At 33.2% G+C, this 19,401-nt stretch overlaps 2 protein-coding genes across 3 annotated transcripts in view; one reads left to right on the forward strand and one right to left on the reverse strand.

Annotated features, from left to right (window-relative positions):
* Nucleotides 1-1,865, forward strand: part of LOC141707081 (uncharacterized) — a 28,957-nt gene extending 27,092 nt beyond the window's left edge. The window contains exons 17-18 of one of the 2 annotated variants that reach the window (XM_074510064.1): nt 1,089-1,556; nt 1,724-1,865. In XM_074510064.1, coding sequence (XP_074366165.1) covers nt 1,089-1,160 — 72 coding nt within the window. In that variant the 3' untranslated portion in view covers nt 1,161-1,556; nt 1,724-1,865. The remainder of the gene's footprint in view (nt 1-1,088; nt 1,557-1,723) is intronic. The other variant, XM_074510063.1, reaches the window with a different exon arrangement.
* Nucleotides 1,866-6,257: 4,392 nt separating this feature from the next.
* Nucleotides 6,258-7,855, reverse strand: LOC141686296 (protein FAR1-RELATED SEQUENCE 5-like). Its single transcript, XM_074491340.1, has 3 exons — nt 7,673-7,855; nt 6,629-7,517; nt 6,258-6,364 (listed from the first exon to the last, which is right to left on the reverse strand). Exons 1-3 carry the CDS (start codon nt 7,853-7,855, stop codon nt 6,258-6,260), a joined length of 1,179 nt encoding a protein of 392 aa, XP_074347441.1.
* Between the last annotated feature and the right edge of the window lie 11,546 nt (nt 7,856-19,401).

Raw genomic sequence — 19,401 nt, forward strand, 5'->3', positions numbered from 1 at the left:
ATGCTTTATGATGTGACTTCTTGACTGCTGCTCTTTTTACAACCTTTTCAAGTTGTTGAATTTCCTGTTTAGGAAAAACCTTTTGTCATACACTAAATGTTAGGACCATGGAATAAGGTTCCCCAAATGTCACTCTAAAGCCTTATCAATTTAAGAGATGGATGCTTGATTTAGCAATTAATTTCTGTATTTGTCTTGTGATTTCTGATATAGTTAAAAACTTAAAATGCATACTTAATATTATTACGGAGGTACGCCCACTATCTGGTAGCTTGGCAGTAGTGTAGTATGTAGTAGAGATGCACAAAAGGCTACCGGGCCGGGTTTTGACCGGGCCTTAAAAAGCCCGGGTTTTGACCGGGCCTTAAAAAGCCCGGGCTTTTCAGGCTTAGACCTGGCAACGTTCCGTGTCGTGTACAAATATTCTGTGTACTTTCGTGTACCAAATCTTAAACCCGGACCCGACCCGGATTTGCATTCGTGTACCAATTTGGTGACACTAACCTGGAACTAATATATTCGTGTTTACCCGCTTTAGTACACTAAAATACACGGATTATATACGAAAATTATTAATTGTTAAAAAATTCAATAGATAATTAAATGGTGAAGTGTTCATTCACGTAGTCAAGGAATAATAAAATATATTTTAATATTTACAATTATATATATTATTTAGAATAGGTAAAATTCATATTTGGTATTTAGTATATATATATATATTATATTTTTTTAATTAATTATTTATTTATTCCGTGTACTTTCGTTCCGTGTCGTGTACGTGTATTGGAAACCCAAACCCGACACTAATTACATTTTTGTTTTTGTCATGTTCGTGTACTTTTGTGTTCGTGTACCAAATTTTCGAACCCAAACACTAATTATTCGTGTCTTTTCGTACCGTGTTCACGTGTCGTATACCAGTATTGTCAGGTCTAGTAGTATGGTAACAATGCCTTCTTTACTTGCCATATGCTTTGTTTTGCTTGTCCTGCTACTAGATAGTTTTTTTTCCCTATAAGCAGCACTCTATAGGTCTGACTTCTGAGTATCTGACGTGCCTGTAATTTCTTTCTATTCCTTTGCAGAGTAACAATGAAAAGCTGTTAGAGAATCCGTATCTTCAGATGCGAGGGATACTTCAGTTACTGAATGAATGAATTTTCGATTTGGATTATAGTGATATTTTACTCATCTTGGAGATTGCTTCTTTGACTGTACAACCAATACTGCTGACACTTGTTGTGGTGGTTCTAATACGGAGTCATGAAGTTGAGCAGGCACAAGTTGAGATCTTGTCTATATATAGATGCATGTGCAGCTAATTTGAGCCAGGGATGTTGATGATAAAAAGACAATCTATTACTGAACCTCGAAGGAAATCACATAGATACTTCTTTATGTTTGGATGGAACATCACTTTACTGGAGAAATGGTAAAAAAAAACCTAAAAGTGATCTGTAAACATATTTGGACGGGTAGAATATTATTCCAGAGGCATGTACAGATTTCCCAATTTTTCTACTGGAAGCATCAGACTTTTGGACCATCATCAGGTACTAATATAAAGTTTTGGCCACTTGGTTTTTAAATTCTTTTTGTTTCTTCTGTATCCTTTGCCCTTGTCATTGAAGTGTCAGTTAAGGATAACAAGGGTTAAGAATAAATTCTTTTCATTACAAAATATTAAAAAAAAATGTGTTTTTACTGCTTGTTCTGCCAGCTTTTGAATAGAATACATGTTTTCATGTTGTTGGGCGAACTCCTGCAGGCAGTGTGGATATAAACAAGGTTGTTGTCACTTGAAGGGAACTGAAGGCTGATGCAGCAGTTAAATTGTTAGACATGGGTAAAATGACGTGGCATGTGAATCGGTAGTTGAGGGTGTAGAACTGTATAGTTCTTATTTATTTATTCTAGTTTTTGGTCTCAGCCATTTATTGTAATTCGATCTATTTATTTTTTTCCCGATGTTGTAGAATAGTTGATAGGAAATATGTTTGTGAAGATGGAGATGCAATATAATTAACTTTTTTTTGCTAATATTTCTCCCTCGGTCCTTTCCCATCTCCCTTCAACTAGGGGTGTACGCCGTTCGGATCAGATCGATTTTAGTGTAAAAGTCGAACCAACCCGCGAAGAGCGGTTTTAAAAAATTGTCATCCGCAACCGCAATACGGTTGCGGTTAACCGCGTCATTTGCGGTTATTGCGGATCGGTTTGCGGTTCAACCACTTATTTTAAAATAATTAATAATTTGCAAAAAAATAAATTCGGAATATCAATAAATTGAAGTTTAGGTTACGTGATAAATTACATTCAAAAATAAAATATAAACAAATGATCCGTGTGGAATAAGGATATTAAAAACATATAAAAATGTGGAGGTGAGAGAAAAGAAAAAAGAAAAGGATAAAAAAATTTACGTTGATAAATGTGTATATTTATTAATGTATATGATATCAACTACATTTTGAAAATATATTTTATTATAAATATATATTGCAAGTTGCGGTAGCGATTTTGCGATTTACAAAAATTTAAAACCGCGTCCAAACCGCGAATGAGCGGTTTTTAAAATTTAAATCCACAACCAACCCGCGTTTCGCGATTATCCTCAAATACGGTTCGGATGAGCGGCGGGATGCGGTTGAGTACACCCCTGCCTTCAACTATGTTTCATTGGTTGCTTTACTGTTTGTACTTGTGTAGTTTACTCTGTGAACGAAAACAAATAGTAATTGCCAGAAGTATGTAAAACACATGATACGCCAATTATCAGGGCCGCACTAGTTGCCTGCCGCCTTGCCCGTGTATAAAGTGATGCATCAGTATAAAGAAGAATTAAAAGTACGTTCATACATTTTAGAACCAAACACTATTTAACTACACATAATGTCTTGTTTGATTCTTTTATATTCAATCCCTTTTTTTAAAAAAAAAAATTGTAATTAAAATTTTACATATTTGTTTTATTACAAATGATTGCTACTTGTAACAAATGTTAAATATCCTTGTGTTTGTAGCTTCTCTGTTATTTAAGAAAAAATTATTAGATAATAATCCATCACAATTTATCTTATAAGCTACTGTAATTTACGTTTTAAAATTTGACGATTAATCGGATTGAATGTTTTTCTTGAGAACGATCCGATTAATTGTTAGAAGTATTTGCAGGTGCCTGCTTTAAAATTCATTTCCCCATCTAAAATTAGGGAGGAACCTTAGCGAAAAAACTGATGTAATTTATCGATTGTAAATGTAAAAATCAGGTTTAAACTTCTTTTTACAAAAATCATCTAGTCGATTAAATCGGTTTGATTGGTAACAATTAGTAAAATATTAAAAAAAATTAATAAAAAATTAGAAAAAAGTAGAAACTTGAATAAAAACTTAGAAAAAGATATTATTATCCTATATGTAATTCGTATTTTAGACGGCAAAATCATAATTGTTTAAATTTTTCCCCTTAAGCTGACTAGAATTCAAAAGTTATATCTTAACTTTTTATTCCACCTCGTCGAATATTTTTAAATATATTTGTACAAATATTCGATATAGGTGCATAATTAAATAATAAAACAATTACATTTGATATATAATTAAGGAGCTAATAATAATAGGTGGACACCCCTTCATTTTCATTTATAGGTACACACTCTTCTCCTTCTATATATTATTGAGTACATGCCACTACCATTATCTGTATATCTCATTGAGTTTTATGTGAAAATCTTATTACATAAACCACATCGACTCTTTCTATCATAATAATTTTCTATTATTTTAACTTTTGAGTAATTTTGCATTATATTATTTATCTAACTCTCTTTTTTAGTTTTCATAGTTTAATTTATAATTATATCTCCTTCTATATATTAAAATAGAATATGTGGCAAATTGAACCATTTTAATGGCTGTAAAATTACAATTTTGCACTTTTATAATGAAAAATTATAAAAATGCGATTTCTCGCACAATTTTTGTTTTGCTAAAATTAGGTATATTGTTGTATCCACTAAGAATCAAACTCCAAATCTCCTAATCAAATATTCACATCATGTGCTACATAACATCCTTACTTATTTTAAAATTCTTATTAAAAAAACCACATCCTCTCTTTTTATCAAATTCTTCTTTTATTACTTTAATTTTTGAGTAAATAAAATATTGGTTTATATTATTTATGTGTCTCCTTTTTATTTAGTTTTTGTAGTTTCATTATAAAATTTTAAGAATGCAACCACCTCATATTTGTTTCACCCGATTCATATACATTTCCAATTTGTTTCACTCGGTTCACATTTATAAATTCTCTTAGTCTATATATATAATTATATATTTTAATATATTTTATTAAATAATTTTTTATAAAAGCAGTAATTAAAAAATTATAATAATTTTAAAATAATCTATAATTTTTTGATCAATTTTTTACATCATAATATAATATATACTTTTAATTTGTCATTCATTTACATTATAAATCAATTTTAATATGATTTGATATTAAAAATATGAGATATTATCAATGCTTTTATATATTACGAATTATTAGACAATTTTTTATTTAAAAAATATACTAAAAATATAAAATTAATGTTTTTATTTCTTCCCCGCATCCCCGTGGAAATCTTCATTCCGACGGGGATCAGTAATGAAAAGAATTCCCGTTTAAGATTCAAGGTGTGTTCGGAATCGAAGCTGGAGATTGTACTCCCCGACCCCGAAATGACACAATACATATCCCTACAAACAAACTTCAAATATTTTTGTTATATTGATATAGTTTTTAATTTTTTTTATTAACATATAACTTACAATAAATATCCAATCTCAAAATTCTGGGGTAAGTTAAAATCGAACTCTACGATAAAAAATAAGCTTTAACCACTTAAGTTATCCAATACCACTTTTATAGTATGTATGGAAAGAAAAGAAGTAAAACAATCCCGTAAAAAGTTAAAATAATCATTTATCGTATTAAAAAATTATTTTTGTATAAATACAAATTCCTTCTAGATAATATTTCAATATATATGAAGGCCCGTTCCTCGCACGGGATTTTACGCTAGTTCTCATTTATAAGTGGACAACCTTATTGATATTGTGACTAAAACACCCATATATATATACAGGGTCTCTATCCACGGCCATAGTTGGATACAGACCCCTTACAACCAATAAATCAGGACCGTTGAAGAAGTAAACGGAAAGCTGGGATCCGCTACAGCCGCTATGTTTCATACTCCATACTCCATTTCCCTTTTTGCCCTTTTTCTATATTAATTCATTTATCAATGTATTTTTATCTACATAAATATTAACTTAATAAGATATTATTCTTAATATTTCTGATTAAAGATTGTATATTAAAAAAATACTATAAAATAATTTTATAATATTATTAAATATTATATTAAATATTTAATATTTAATATTTTAAAAGTATTGAAACATTAAAATGAAATTAAAATATTAAAATATTTAATAATAAATATTAAAATAATTAATGAGAATATTTTGATATTTAAATATTTTAATTATTCAATATTTTTAATAATAAATGAAAATATTAGAATATTTGAAAATATTAATAATGTTAAATATTATATCGAATATCAAATAAACATGAATCTACCACCGCAATGTTTCATTGCGGCAGCCGCAATGAAGCATTGCGGTAGTCGTTTTTCTTTACACGCAGAAACTAACCAAAAACTCAAAAACACACATAACAGAGACGTTTTTTTGGCGATTCTTGGCGATTGAACATTCTCATATATACATACACTCTGCTCCGTCCTATATATACACACGCTCCTGTTCTCTTTAATCTCAATTGCAAAACAGGTAATTTTACTTCTTCTTTTTTATATTTTAGTCTTCTCAATTGCTTATGAATTATCAAATGAAATTGCTCCTGTTCTTGTACATTACCTTAATGAAAATGTATGCCATGAACGAAATTTGGGCTTCTCGGTGTAAAAATTACTTTAATTTTTTATTGCAGTTATGAATGTGTATTAAAATATTTGGCAAAGAGGCGTTAAGATGATATGTATTAGCATAAATTGTGGTTTTGAGATGCAGTTTGTTGGTTGTTTCTTATTTGATCCCTCTGTTTTCAAGAATCTACAGCCATTGGGCAACATAAGACTACAATGCCATATAGGTGCATTTTTAACGTTACGGTATCACAGTGCCAATCTAGGCTTGATTAATGACTGGCCGTGGATGTTCATTTGAAAGGTGCCTTACCCCCGCAATGCTTCATTGCGGCCCCCGCAATGCTTCATTGCGGCTGCCGCAATGAAACACTGCGGGGGTAATTCCAGTTTTTCAGAATTTTGCAGATTGGTCACTGCACTTGCAAATGTTTTATTTGTTATATAATACTTTTTCTGTTTTACAGAAAACTTTCTGCCCAACTTTAAAAAAAAATCTTTAAAAATAACTTTTTTAAATTTTTTTTTTGGAGTTACTTCTTTTTTTGGGATTATTAATAATGCCAACAAATACTAACATTAACAATATTGAAAATATTTAATTAAAATTCATTAATATTTCAAAGTACATGATAAGAAATTAAAATCAAATTCCGTTGGTGACAATGACTTGTAGATACATGCATTAAAATCCGTCTTGAACTCCGAGTATTGAGTATACAAAGTAGATAGTTTCTCGGGAAACTTGCTACTAATATGCCACGTACAATATGTATGGTTGGTGTTAGGCATAACCTCGGCAATGACATTACTTAAAACGATGTCTTGATCCGTAATTATGGTAATATGTGGCTTGTTATCGACCGCTTCCAACCAAGTCTTCAAAACCCATCTATAAGAAGTCTCTTTCTCGTCCCTTACAAGTGCAAATTCAAACAAAATATTTTGGTAGTGGTGATTCACTCCCGTAATTGGAATAAAAGGCATGTCATACCTATTAGTCCGATATGTCGAGTCAAAATTTACCACATCTCCAAAATTCTTGTACGCGTTAAGCGAACGAGGATCAATCCACACCAAACCCCTAACCCGATTCTCCTCATCCACATCCACTCGGTAGAAAAAATTTCCATCACTTTGTTTTTGCAAGTCTCGTAACAAAACCAATCCACACTCTGCATCACCGGAATCAAAAACCCGTCTTCGAATGTCACGTATTACATTTCGTACGTCTTGAGCGGAAAAACCAACTTTTTCAATACCACCACATGTCTCACTAAGTAAATTCATCACTTTCAGGGTCTCGATACCCGATTTGTTGAATAACTCAATCAAACATCGGATAAACGGATCTATATTGCTTGATCTTTGCATGAATTGTACCTTATCCGATGTAACCATAGCATGATTGTGCTCTAGGTTAACCTTGGTTACTTCCCATTTGTTTGAGCTTACTTTGTGAGCAACAGACATACGAGCACCACAACAAGTTCGAGGAATGACATCTCGAGGTCGTTTCCATTTAACCCTATCTTCAACTTCCAAGGATTTTGGGCCCAATCTTCCACCCTTTCGACACATATACAAACGTGACGGTATACCACCATTTCTTGAATGCCTATAAGGCTATGACTACTTCGAATAATTATCTTGAACCCTATACTTCGACCATAACCTCGATAAAAACTTTCCGCTTCATCCAACGAATCAAATATCATACCAACACAAGGAACTACATCATTCATATTTCCAACAAAATTTTCATCATTAGTTTTATCATCATCATCGCCATTAAAAGAATCATTACTATCATCGGAATCACCGTGAACGTCGTGATTCTTCCAACCGAAACCAACATCATCATCACTGTCTATTAAAACATGTGTTTTTTCCCTTCCCCGGATCATTAACTTTATCTTCAATACTATCAACATCTATTACTTCATCATCATTAAAAAATTTACGATAAATCCTATTTTTTTGTGGGGGGGGGGGTAACATAATTAAAATCGTTATGATCACTAGATGAATTTGAATAACCAAATAAATAAGAAGCCGTGAATTTTGAATACTAACCTTGATTTTCAGAAGAACAAATTTGAGCAGAATATTAAGTAGCGGTAAAAATAGCAGTATAAGATCAAAAATATAAACAAATTAAGGTAGGTGTGTGCATTTACTGCACTACAGCATTGTTTCATTACGGGGGCCGCAATGAAACATTGCGCCCAAGTCAACAGATATAAGTATTTCCAGTTTTAAAAAAAATGTACAACACACCCTCGCAATGTTTCATTGCGGTGGATACTTCACCCCGCAATGACTCATTGCGGCGGGGTCTTTTTTGTTTATTTTTATTTTTTTCTTTAAAATTAGAAAATTAATCAAAAAATATTAAAAAATAGTTTCTAGACTTATTATATTTCATTTAATATGTTAAATTTTAATTTCAAAATATAAATATTTATAAGAGTAATTTAACTATAATATGCAACTATTTTACATAGTTTTGTGAATATTTGGCACAATAGTTGTGTCAGATGATATTTCTTGACATATAAGTTATAAAATATTAATTTCAAATATCCAATTATACGGATGTTAAAATTTAATTATTCTAATCATATCAAAAAAATACAATATTTTTTAAATTTCAACCTTTATATTAATAATGAAATACGTATTTGTTTTTTTCTTTAAAATTAGAAAATTTATCCAAAAAAATAGTTTCAAGACTTTTATATTTCATTTAATATGTGAAATTTTAATTTCAAAATTTAAATGTTCACAAGAATAACTTAATTAAAAAATGTAACTATTTTACATAAATTTGTGAATATTTGGCAAAATAGTTGAGTCAAATGATATTTCTTGACATGTAAGTTATAAACTACAATTTTTGACGATCCAACTATACGGATATTAAAATATAATGATTATAATCATATCAAAAAATTATGATAATAATACATATTAAAGACACCGCTCTTTCACACAACATTAAAATATGTAAATAATATTAAAATTTTATTAATATATGTTAGTATTAAATTATTAATAAAAATAACTATTTACTAATTTAAATTATTTTTTTTCTGTAGTTTTCAAATATTAAATATTAATAATAATATTAAATATGAATATCTTAAGGTATTAATATTAAATAGTAATTTAATATTAATTCATACTGACCATATAATAATTCAATATAATAATATAAAATATGAATATTTTAAAATATTAATATTAAATTCTAGTTTGGGATGTTCCAAATCCCAAACTATTATTTAATATTAATATTTTTAAATATTAATATTTTTAAATATTAATATTTTATATCATTATATTGAATTATTATCTGATGAGTATGATTTATTATTAAATTAGTATTTAATTTTAAAATATAAGATATTCATATTTAATATTATTAAAAATATTTAATATTTAAAAACTACAGAAAATGTAAAATAAAAAGAATAATTTAAAGTATTAAACACTTATTAATATTAATAAAGTAAATGAGCTATATTATAATATTTTAAAATATTACTTTTACTTATATTTTAATGTTAACATATTTTAATAAATTAATTACTGTTGAATATTAATATTATTTTTATACTTTTAATAAATAATATTAATATTTCCTATTAAAAATATTAATATTATTTTTGAATAAAGTAATTAAGCTATATATTAATATTGAATATTAATAATTATTGCATATTATTAAAAAAATTAAGTGGAATATTAATATTAGCTATTTATAATAGTAAGTTTTATTTAATTATAAAAAGAGTGGAATTTAAAGCTAAAAAGGGCATTAAAAGCTAAAGAAAGAGGCAGTTGGGGCATTAAAATCTGTGGGTCGGCCCAACAATGTAACATTGCGGAGGCCGCAATGTTCCCTGTGCATGGGGCAACTGCCGCAATGTTTCATTGCGGTGGTCCAGGCCCGCATTGGAACATTGTCTCCTGCCGCAATGAAACATTGCGGTGGGTTGGCTGCCCCCACCCAACCCACGTTGGCTCCTGATTGAACACCATATATATATATAGGAGGCTACTCCTAGAAACCAATTTAGAATAGAAACTAGAAACCAAATATTTTTTTTTAAAATTAATTTGAAATATAACACATATGGTATGCAAATCGATTGTTGAGAGATGTAGAAAAATACAGTGAAATCGGATTTTAAAAAAAAATTACGGTTTGACGGGAAATATCAAATTAAAAATAGAGGGAAAAAACTGAAATTGGGTGTGTGAGGGTGCAGGGTAGTTGGGTGGTGTGATTTAGGGGGGGGCCATTAGATTGGATAGATCTAATGGCTTTGATTAGTTCTAAGTTTCTATTTTAATTTTAGTTTGTATTTGATCATTCCCCTATATATATATATATATAATCACCTGCCGCATTGTTATATTGCGGGAGTATAACAACTTTGCTTCAATGCGGGCAGCGCAATGTTACATTGCGGGAATATAACAATTTTGACTCAATGCGGCCTAAGCAATGTTTCATTGCTGTAAATAATTTAGTTTTATTTTTAAATAATTGTAAAATAATAGATAATAAATATATAAATATTTTTAATTGATGTTTAAATTCCTAATTTATTTATTATTTGGTTGTTATATTTTTATTTTGTATTTATATATTTCTATTAATAAATTCTTTATTTTAACAAACTATTACTTCAAATTCGCGAAATTACAGAACAGCCCCCGCTGCCGCAATGACCCATTGCAACTCCCGGCGGCAGACGAGACCCGGGTTTAACCCGTTTCTTCCTGAAATCCCTAATTTCATAATAACATAAACCTAATTCTCCCACTCTAGGCGATTTCAGGAGATTTCAAAGGATTTCAACCCATTACTCAGGCGATTCAGCTACTCAGGTATGATACACGCATATACACACACGTATACACACACACAATTACATACTACCGCAATGGGTCATTATTACTTTCGCAATGAGCCCTAGATATAGTTTGTATTTTTTACATCAAGACTGCAGTCAACACAAACCCTAATCAAACACCACGAGCTTTGATTTTTCAGTTGAAAAAGGTATCAAATTTTGTGATAATATAATCAACTGACTATTGGGCGTGTGTTAGATTTGTGTATCTATTTCAGAGATTGTGTTATTGATTTGTGTATCTATTTTAAGGATCAGTTATTTTGTTCAAGAATCAAGAATGGTGATTTGTTGTTTCTAAGTTTTTGTGATTGTAAGTGTTGACTTTTGTTGACTTTGATCATTTGTGCTATATTAGATGTTTTTTTGTGGTTTATAATGTACTATTAATTATCCTTGTTTATATTAGATATGTTGTTGTGATTAGACATCTGCTTGTTGACTGATTGATTGGTTGTGGCTAGCTTATAAACGAATGAGTCATGCCGAATTTTCGGTAGGACTTAAAATAGAAAATAACGGTTCTATAAATGTTTCGTGTTTAAGTTGGGTATAAGTAACTTCCCGATTATATAACATTTTTTATTGTGCACTTTGCAGTTACTATGGAGAATGATTGTGGGCCTATTGTTAGATCACTCCTGACGATGCAGGATGATCATATTAGTACTGTCATATGGGCGGGAGGTGTGCAGGATAAGCTGGATGTACGGTAGTACACATCTAATCATCAGCAATGGATACTTTTTGATCCCCGGCGTGAGTTGCTGAGGCAATGGGGTTTCTCGGCTTTCACGAACAATCGTTCAGTTCCTCAGAACGATATTCGTTTGATAACAGCCTTAGTGGAAAGGTACTAATTTGTTTTCTCATTTATTTGAATCGTCATTGGAAATGTTTGTGATGTTTGTGTATGAATGCAATTGCAGGTGGAGGCCAGAGACTAACACCTTTCACTTTTCATTTGGTGAGTTGACCATCACCCTCGAGGATGTATACATGATTATGGGCCTCCCTGTTAAGGGTCGTCCAGTTACTCATAGGGAGCTTGACGCTCCGAAGGCTTATTGGATGAGGGAATGGCAGGATGCAAGATTGGATGAGGTGGGGCGTAAAGATATGTATAAGGACGAGGTCAAGCTTTACAAATTAAAGGAACGATATGCGGAGTTACCAGAGGGGGGGGGCTAGAACAGGATCTTGTGGTTTACACACGAGCTTATCTTTTATACATCATTGGGGGCATATTATTTCATTCATCGAGTCGATATACCGTGCATCCGAGGTATTTACTTGTATTTGTTGCATTTCAGTTTTTAAATTGTAGTTTATAGCATCTTAGTCCTTCACTTGTCCTTTTTTCTTGATTTTGCATATGAAGCCCTGTATTCTCATTTATTTCCAATTTGACACTATAATTCTTGTAATTGATGCATTTTAGTTCTTAAATTGTAGTTTATAGCATCTTAGTTCTAATTTGACATTAATGCCACATTGTTTTTGCATATCATGCCCTGTATTCTTACTTACTCTGTATTTCCTTTGTCGCAGGTACTTACAGCTCATCCAGGATTCACCTCGGATTAAATCGTATGCATGGGGAGCTGCTGTATTGAGCTATTTGTTTAGAGGTTTGACCAAGACTGCTCATAAGAGTGCAACAACACTTAATGGATGCACGATGCTACTGATGTTGTGGGCACACGAGAGGTTGTTACCTGGTGCTCCTAAGATTGCACCTGGGGTGGAGCTTGTTTGGTCGAGGGCTTTGGCATGGGCTGAGCCGAACCCTGATCGGAGGGAGAACCCTCACCATCATACATGTACTGTTCTTTTTTGCATATTTACTATTTGAACTCTCATTCGACCAAACATTTGCATGCTTTTGAACTATCCAGTTTCATATGTTCCCTTATTGTTTTGCTTATAGGTCAGTACCGGGGGGATTTTGACCGATTTGAGATGAGTTGGCTGACATGGGATCCTTATCGATTATTCTTTGATGCGGTGGACTATTCTGAGGAGCAGTATGATGTCGAGCTGATGGATGCTTCGTATATGAGTCTCGACCGTATTCCACTTATATGCTTCGAGATTGTCGAGTATGTCATGCCGGACGGAGTCTTGAGACAGTTCGGTATGCTGCAGCATATTCCAGATGTTCCTATTGACATGTCTGCTCTGCGGAGGGACAGGTTATCTCGTTGGCAGAGGGACCAGCATATGACTACTCTGAGACAGTATCGGGATGAGTGGTATACTTATCTTGATGGCCAGATAGAGCCCGTTGGAGAGGGGCAGTACGTGAGCATTGACCGGTATATGTACTGGTATAGGACCCATAGTAAACTGAGGATTGCTCGTTTTGTGGGTGGGGATCCACGTAAGATAGTGCCGCGTGACTGACATTCTCAGCAGGACATGGTTGATGCGGTATGCTTTAGAGTTTAGTTTAATATTTGAATCCTTTATTCATTTATTTCATTATTGCATTTTTATAGGGTGTTTAGGTAGATGATTAATAGTTAATGATTTGTGCAGCTTGACTGTGGGATGAGGACATTGCATGCTATTCACATCCATGATCCCCCAGACTGGATCTATGAGTGCATTCCTGAGTTTCTGATTCGTTATGATCGAGTCAACACTGAGTGAAGGGGTCCTGCATTCAGTAGACCCAGTTTTGATAGACCCTCACGTGCACAGGATATGCATATTGATCCAAGTGCTCCTCATTCACCTCAGAAACGTACACGTGAGGTGCGTTTCATTTATGTCATTCCAAAATCCAGTCTACTATATTGAATGTGAATGTGTGTATGATCGTTATCTTATCGTGTTATTGCAGGAGTTTGCTTCTGATTCTCATGATTCACCTACACAGGCAGCCAGTAAACGTCCTCGTCGGGTACTTACTCGAGTAAGTTATTCGAGTAGTCTACTACACCGAATTATATGTAGTTTGATCGAGTTATTGACATCTAATGTAGGATGAGACTGTAGTCCCTACACAGGCAGCCAGTAAACGTCTTCGAAAGACGACACCTTTCGATAAATAAACAAACATAACAATACTTCATTCATACATTTCAGTTATCATCTGCGGTTTTTTATGTTTTTCATTAAAACTAATATTTAATTATTTTTCCGATTATATATCTAATTTAATTTTAAATTTTTAACTCATTATATAATTGATAATAAATGAGAAGTAGTAATAAAATTAGAAAATATAGAACAAGTGGTTGTTAAAATTTATTATATACTTTTTAACTCTGTTATTATCGGAAACAAATTAATTCATTAAAATATAATTTTTTGTTATTTAAGAAATTAAATCACTTCTACATTGTTTCATTGCTGCAGGGACTACCCGCAATGTCTCATTGTGCATGGTCCTCCGCAATGTTTTAATGCTCCTGTTGCGGTGGGTGCGATGAAACAATGTTGTAGGTACTATCGCAATATCTCAATGTGGAAGGTGGTTACTACAACCACCCGGAGTTGTGGACCAAAACCATATATATATATATATATTCAATTTCAAACTATTTTGACAAGCATTTGGATAATTTGGTCTATTAATTTCAAAAATCGATGTACATCTATAAATTAAGGTATGAGCATATCAACTATAATTTTAGAGTAATCATTTTAATAATTTTTTTGACTATTCGATTAATCTTGGACAGTACATCCACCTACTAAATTTAATTCCCTTTTGTTACAACACTCTGTAGTAAGCCCATTGCTATCCGGAAGTAATGCTCCTAATCTATTTCTACCAAAAATCTGGAACAAGCATCTAGTTGGGAGTTAAACGATCTCCAGCAATCCGATGCTTGTAAGTAGAGCCGGCCAAATGTGCGGATTTGAACCGCACATTCGGGACCGGTTCGTACGGAAACCGTAAAAAATTCGGACCAAACCGGGTCGGTTTAAACCCGCCCAACTCGCTAAATTATCAAGTCAACTTCAACCAAAAACAGTTCTACATAAACATGCTACTTGTGTATTTACTGGTTAGGCATTTAGTTGGGGTTCACCTTCTCCGTGCAATTTCCAGTGTTTCGTGGACACTTGGTACTACCCAACCCTGAAAATTGCTGTAGAATTGAGAAAGCAAGACTACATATTGCACAGATTTTATCTTTACTGCTTTCACTCGTTTCAGCTAAAAACCTTTTACAACAATGAAAAGTGAAAACATGGCAGAAAACTTGTGCCCAAGGACCTGATACATGAATCTATAATTCTAACCACGGAACCAATATACAAAGCTCTTTAAAATAAGAGTACAAACATACATCACCCTGGGTGAAATCAACAATTTCAAAGTATCTTGCGGTAAATAAGTCTCCGGTTAGAGGCTCCAGATATCTAATTATAGATGTGGAATCAAAACCAACGTAGATACCTATTCTTCTTTGAGCTCCCATCTTCGATCTTTGTGGTGGAGCAATCGGTACATATACAGCACATCCAAAAATTTTGAAGTGAGAAATATTAGGAACTTGACCAAGTACCAGTTGTAGCGGAGAATGTTGGTTGTAGGAAGTTGGTCTAATCCTAATAATATTAGCAGCATGAAGTATTGCGTGACCCCAAATAGACGTAGGTAATTTTGCTTTCAACAACAGCGGTCTTGCAATAAGTTGGAGTCTTTTGATAAAGGACTCGGCTAACCCATTTTGTGTATATACATGAGGAACTGGGTGTTCAACTGAGATTCCTACAGACATGCAATAATCGACAAAAGTTGCAGATGTGAATTCGCCGGCATTATCTAAACGAATTGACTTAATGCAATGATCTGGGAATTGAGCTCGTAATTTGATTATTTGGGCAAGTAATTTTGCAAAAGCATCATTACGAGTTGAGAGAAGACAAACATGAGACCATCTAGTTGAGGCATCGATTAATACCATGAAGTACCTAAATGGGTCAGATGATGGGTGTATAGGTCCACATATGTCCCCTTGGATCCTTTCTAAAAAAATTGGGCTTTCAAGCTGAACTTTAGTAGGGGATGGTCGAGTAATCAATTTTCCTAAAGAACATGCTGAACATGGAAGGTCATTGTTGGAAAGAACTTTAAAATCTTTAAGAGGATGACCAGTAGAATTCTCTATAATACGACGCATCATATAGACGCCAGGATGACCTAATCTTTCATGCCAAAGTGTAAAAGATTTTGGATCTATGAGTTTGGAAGCAACGACATTGTGTGACTCAATAGTTGTAATTTTCATTATATATAATCCTGAAGAAAGTGAGTGAAACTTTTCTAAGATTTTCTTGTTGCTAGGATTAGCGGAAGTAATAAGAAGATATTCTCTATCAGCCTCAAAGGTAGTTTCGATGTGAAAATTATTGAGTCGGATATCTTTAAAACTAAGAAGATTTGTAGTAGACTTACTAGAATATAATGCATTTGAAATGTGTATGTGGGTACCGTTAGGTAGGACGAAACTAGCTTTTCCAAAACCTTCGATTATATTAGATACGCCGGAAATCGTTCCGACTTGAGCTTTGGTTTTGGTTATTTGGGTAAAATACTTTTGGTTCTGTAGAATCGTATGAGTTGTACCACAATCAGCAATGCATATATCTTCAGAATCCATTCTGTATATGTTATTCCTAGAGGACTAACAATGAGATTTACAGAAGGGGGGTTGAATGTAAATCTCAAAACTTTTTCAGGTTTTGAGAAGTTTATTAAAGCAGTGTGTTCTAGATGAACAAGTGTATGAATTGCTTTGAGCTAATGCAGACAGATATATATTCAAACACAAAATGTAAAGAACACAACAAACTTTAAAAACTTTTCTGGTGGATTTGTTGTTCCACCAGAGATGGTATATTAGAAAATCTGTGTTCAACAATGTTGATCACAGCTGCATCCTAGTACAAACTAGATGAATTTTCTCTCAAGATATTTCTTAACAGCTCTGGAAAATCTCACACTAATTACTAGCTTCTTCTTGGTTTATATATTACCAAGTGTACAAGTGAAAAACAATATAAAATTACAATAGTAAAATAAGTTCTTCACTTGCTTCTTTTCCTGTTCCCTCAAGTACTTTGTTGACTATTGCATCTTTGTACTAAAGAAGAACGGCTGCTTTTTCTGTTGATCCTGAAATTCGGCTACCACATCTCACTTTTCTCTGTCAACCCATGTGCCTCTGTTTGTAGGTACAACTACCACTTATCAACGGCTAATTAGCAGAACATCCGTTGAAGCTTTCATCCGTTGATGACTTCATCCGTTGAAGGATGTTATCCGTTGAAGCTTTCATCCGTTGATGCTCTCATCCGTTGAAGGATGTTATCCGTTGAAGCTTTAGAGACATCCGTTGAAGCTTAGCTTCTCATCCGTTGAAGGTCTTTAAGTCATCCGTTGATACCACTTCATTTATACAAAATTACAAGGCATGAAATATTTACAATTGGCCTTCCTATCTGCATATCATCTAGTAGTCAACATGACTTATAGTTTCTCTCAACTTCTAAGAATTACATTTTAAATACAGAGACTGAAATATGCTACAATACTAGACTTATTTCTAAGTAAAGCTACACCATCAACGGATAGCCAAAGTGGTCTTATCCGTTGAGGCTACAGACACTAAATTTCTACTTAAGTGTTTTGTTAAACATATCATCAAACTAATGCACATATATTCCTAACAATCTCCCCCTATTTATGTCTATAAGAATTGTAGGCATAAATTCAGGGTTAACTTGATGATAACAAAACACTTAACAAATATTTGAATTGAAACTAAGTAGAAATATAAAAAGTGCTGCAAAAGTGTATGTACTAGGAGGTAATTGAAGATTTACAGTATTTCCAAGGGTGCTCCTCTAGCCTGAGCAAATCATCATTTTCTTCTTTGTTCCCTGGTTTTCTTTCCTAGCCCTTTGTCATTTTCCTCAATTTGGAGTTGGAGTTTTCTGAAGAATTCAGCTTCATCTTCATCACTGATATCCAACTTAGATTGCATTTCCTTGAGAGTTTCATTGCTGGCAATCTTGAGTTGGTCTTCAAGTCTGAAAAATCTTCTGACTCCTTTGTCATCTCTAAATTCCATCAACCAATGAGGTGATTTGTGAATTTTAGTTCCCCTTTCTTGTATGAGTAAGGTTCTGGGCAAAGCATTTGGTTCCCTCCAAGTCTTCCTTATGTTGGCAATCTTGTTGAGAATTTCAGTCTTGGCTGTTCTGGTAAAGCCAGAATCCTTTTTGATGGCTGAAAAGACTCTGATCAAGGTAGAGTAGCCTTCATTTAGAATCCTGTAGAGAGGCCATGTTCTTTCCCCAGCTCCCTTATATCTGAAAACCAATCTCTCTGGTAGCTGTCTGTAGGCAGCTATTCCCCTTACTTCCTCCAGCTCATCCAGATAGAGATTAATGTCTGAAGCTTCTTTTATGTCACAGATGTGAACATAATCATCTTTAGAAATGGGTGGCTTAGGGTTAGGTTTTTGTTTTTGAGTGAATTTCTTAGAGGTTAGGGGAGGTGTAGATTTAGATTTTCTTTTCTGTTTCTTTGGTAGTGGTAGAGTGGTTAAAAAGGTAGGCAATGTGATGTTGTCCCAATCAATAGGTTCCTCTTTTGGAATGATTGGTTCACCATGGATATTTATAGAGGGATCAGCAACAAAAGGTTCAGGTATGGAAGGTAGTGGTTTAGATATAGATTTGGTATCTTCAGGGTTATCTTCACTCCTTCTGTATGCCTTGGCTTTTCTTCTGTTTCCCTTCTGCCATTCCTCTATTTCTTCCACACTCTCACCAAATATACTCCCTAAAACCTCATCTAGGTTTGTAGTCTTGTCTTCACCCCTGACTTCAATCCCTTCTTCTTTTTCAACTAGACTTGACTTTAGCTGTTGTTCAAGCTTTGCTTGTGCTCTTTTGTCAGCCTTTAATTGCTTGTCTTCTTCCTTCTTGGCTATTGAGAATTTGGGATGTCCTTGCATCACACATATGCTCTTTCCCTCTCTAATGATAATAGCTCTATTTCTCCTTACAGCCTCATCCATGGTCTTTTTGAGATAAGCAATACTCCTGCCTAAAATCTTGTTCTCATCAGCTTTTGGAGGAGGAAAGTCCACTTCTTTTAAAGGATTCTTTGTTGAGTCCTTATTGGATCTTTCATTGGGCTTGAGAATTATAGCTTGTAGTTCTTTGGAAGAAGCTTCTCCATCCTTATGACTCCCTACTGGCATGAGCTCCATGTTGATTGGTTCAATTTTTGTGCTGTATTTCACAGATGTTGATTTGTCTTGTGTAGAACCAAACAACAGTTGCAACCTTTCATCAATTCTCCTCCTTTGTTCTTTCACTTGAATTTCAGCTGCTGCTAGCTGAATCAAATCAATTCCATCAGGCTTGCCCTTGATTTGAATGATTGGAGAAGTATTGATGGCAGGAACTAGCACTTTAGATATGTTAACTTTTGTAGAGGGCTCTCCTTCCCCTTCCCTTTTACTCTCCCCCTTTTTGTTATCATCAAG

The sequence above is a fragment of the Apium graveolens genome, chromosome 2, assembly GCF_009905375.1.
Source record: "Apium graveolens cultivar Ventura chromosome 2, ASM990537v1, whole genome shotgun sequence".
Lineage (NCBI taxonomy): Eukaryota > Viridiplantae > Streptophyta > Magnoliopsida > Apiales > Apiaceae > Apium > Apium graveolens.

Bases quoted from the DNA above. Each gene is read 5' to 3' on its own strand.
- LOC141686296 (XM_074491340.1), bottom strand. From the start codon at position 7,855: ATGATCCGGGGAAGGGAAAAAACACATGTTTTAATAGACAGTGATGAT. The intron at 7,518-7,672 runs GTTGGTATGATA...ATGTGTCGAAAG, and splicing joins TGAATGATGTAGTTCCTTGT to GGTGGAAGATTGGGCCCAAA. The intron at 6,365-6,628 runs GTATCTACAAGT...TTGCAAGTGCAG, and splicing joins CAAGACGGATTTTAATGCAT to TGACCAATCTGCAAAATTCT.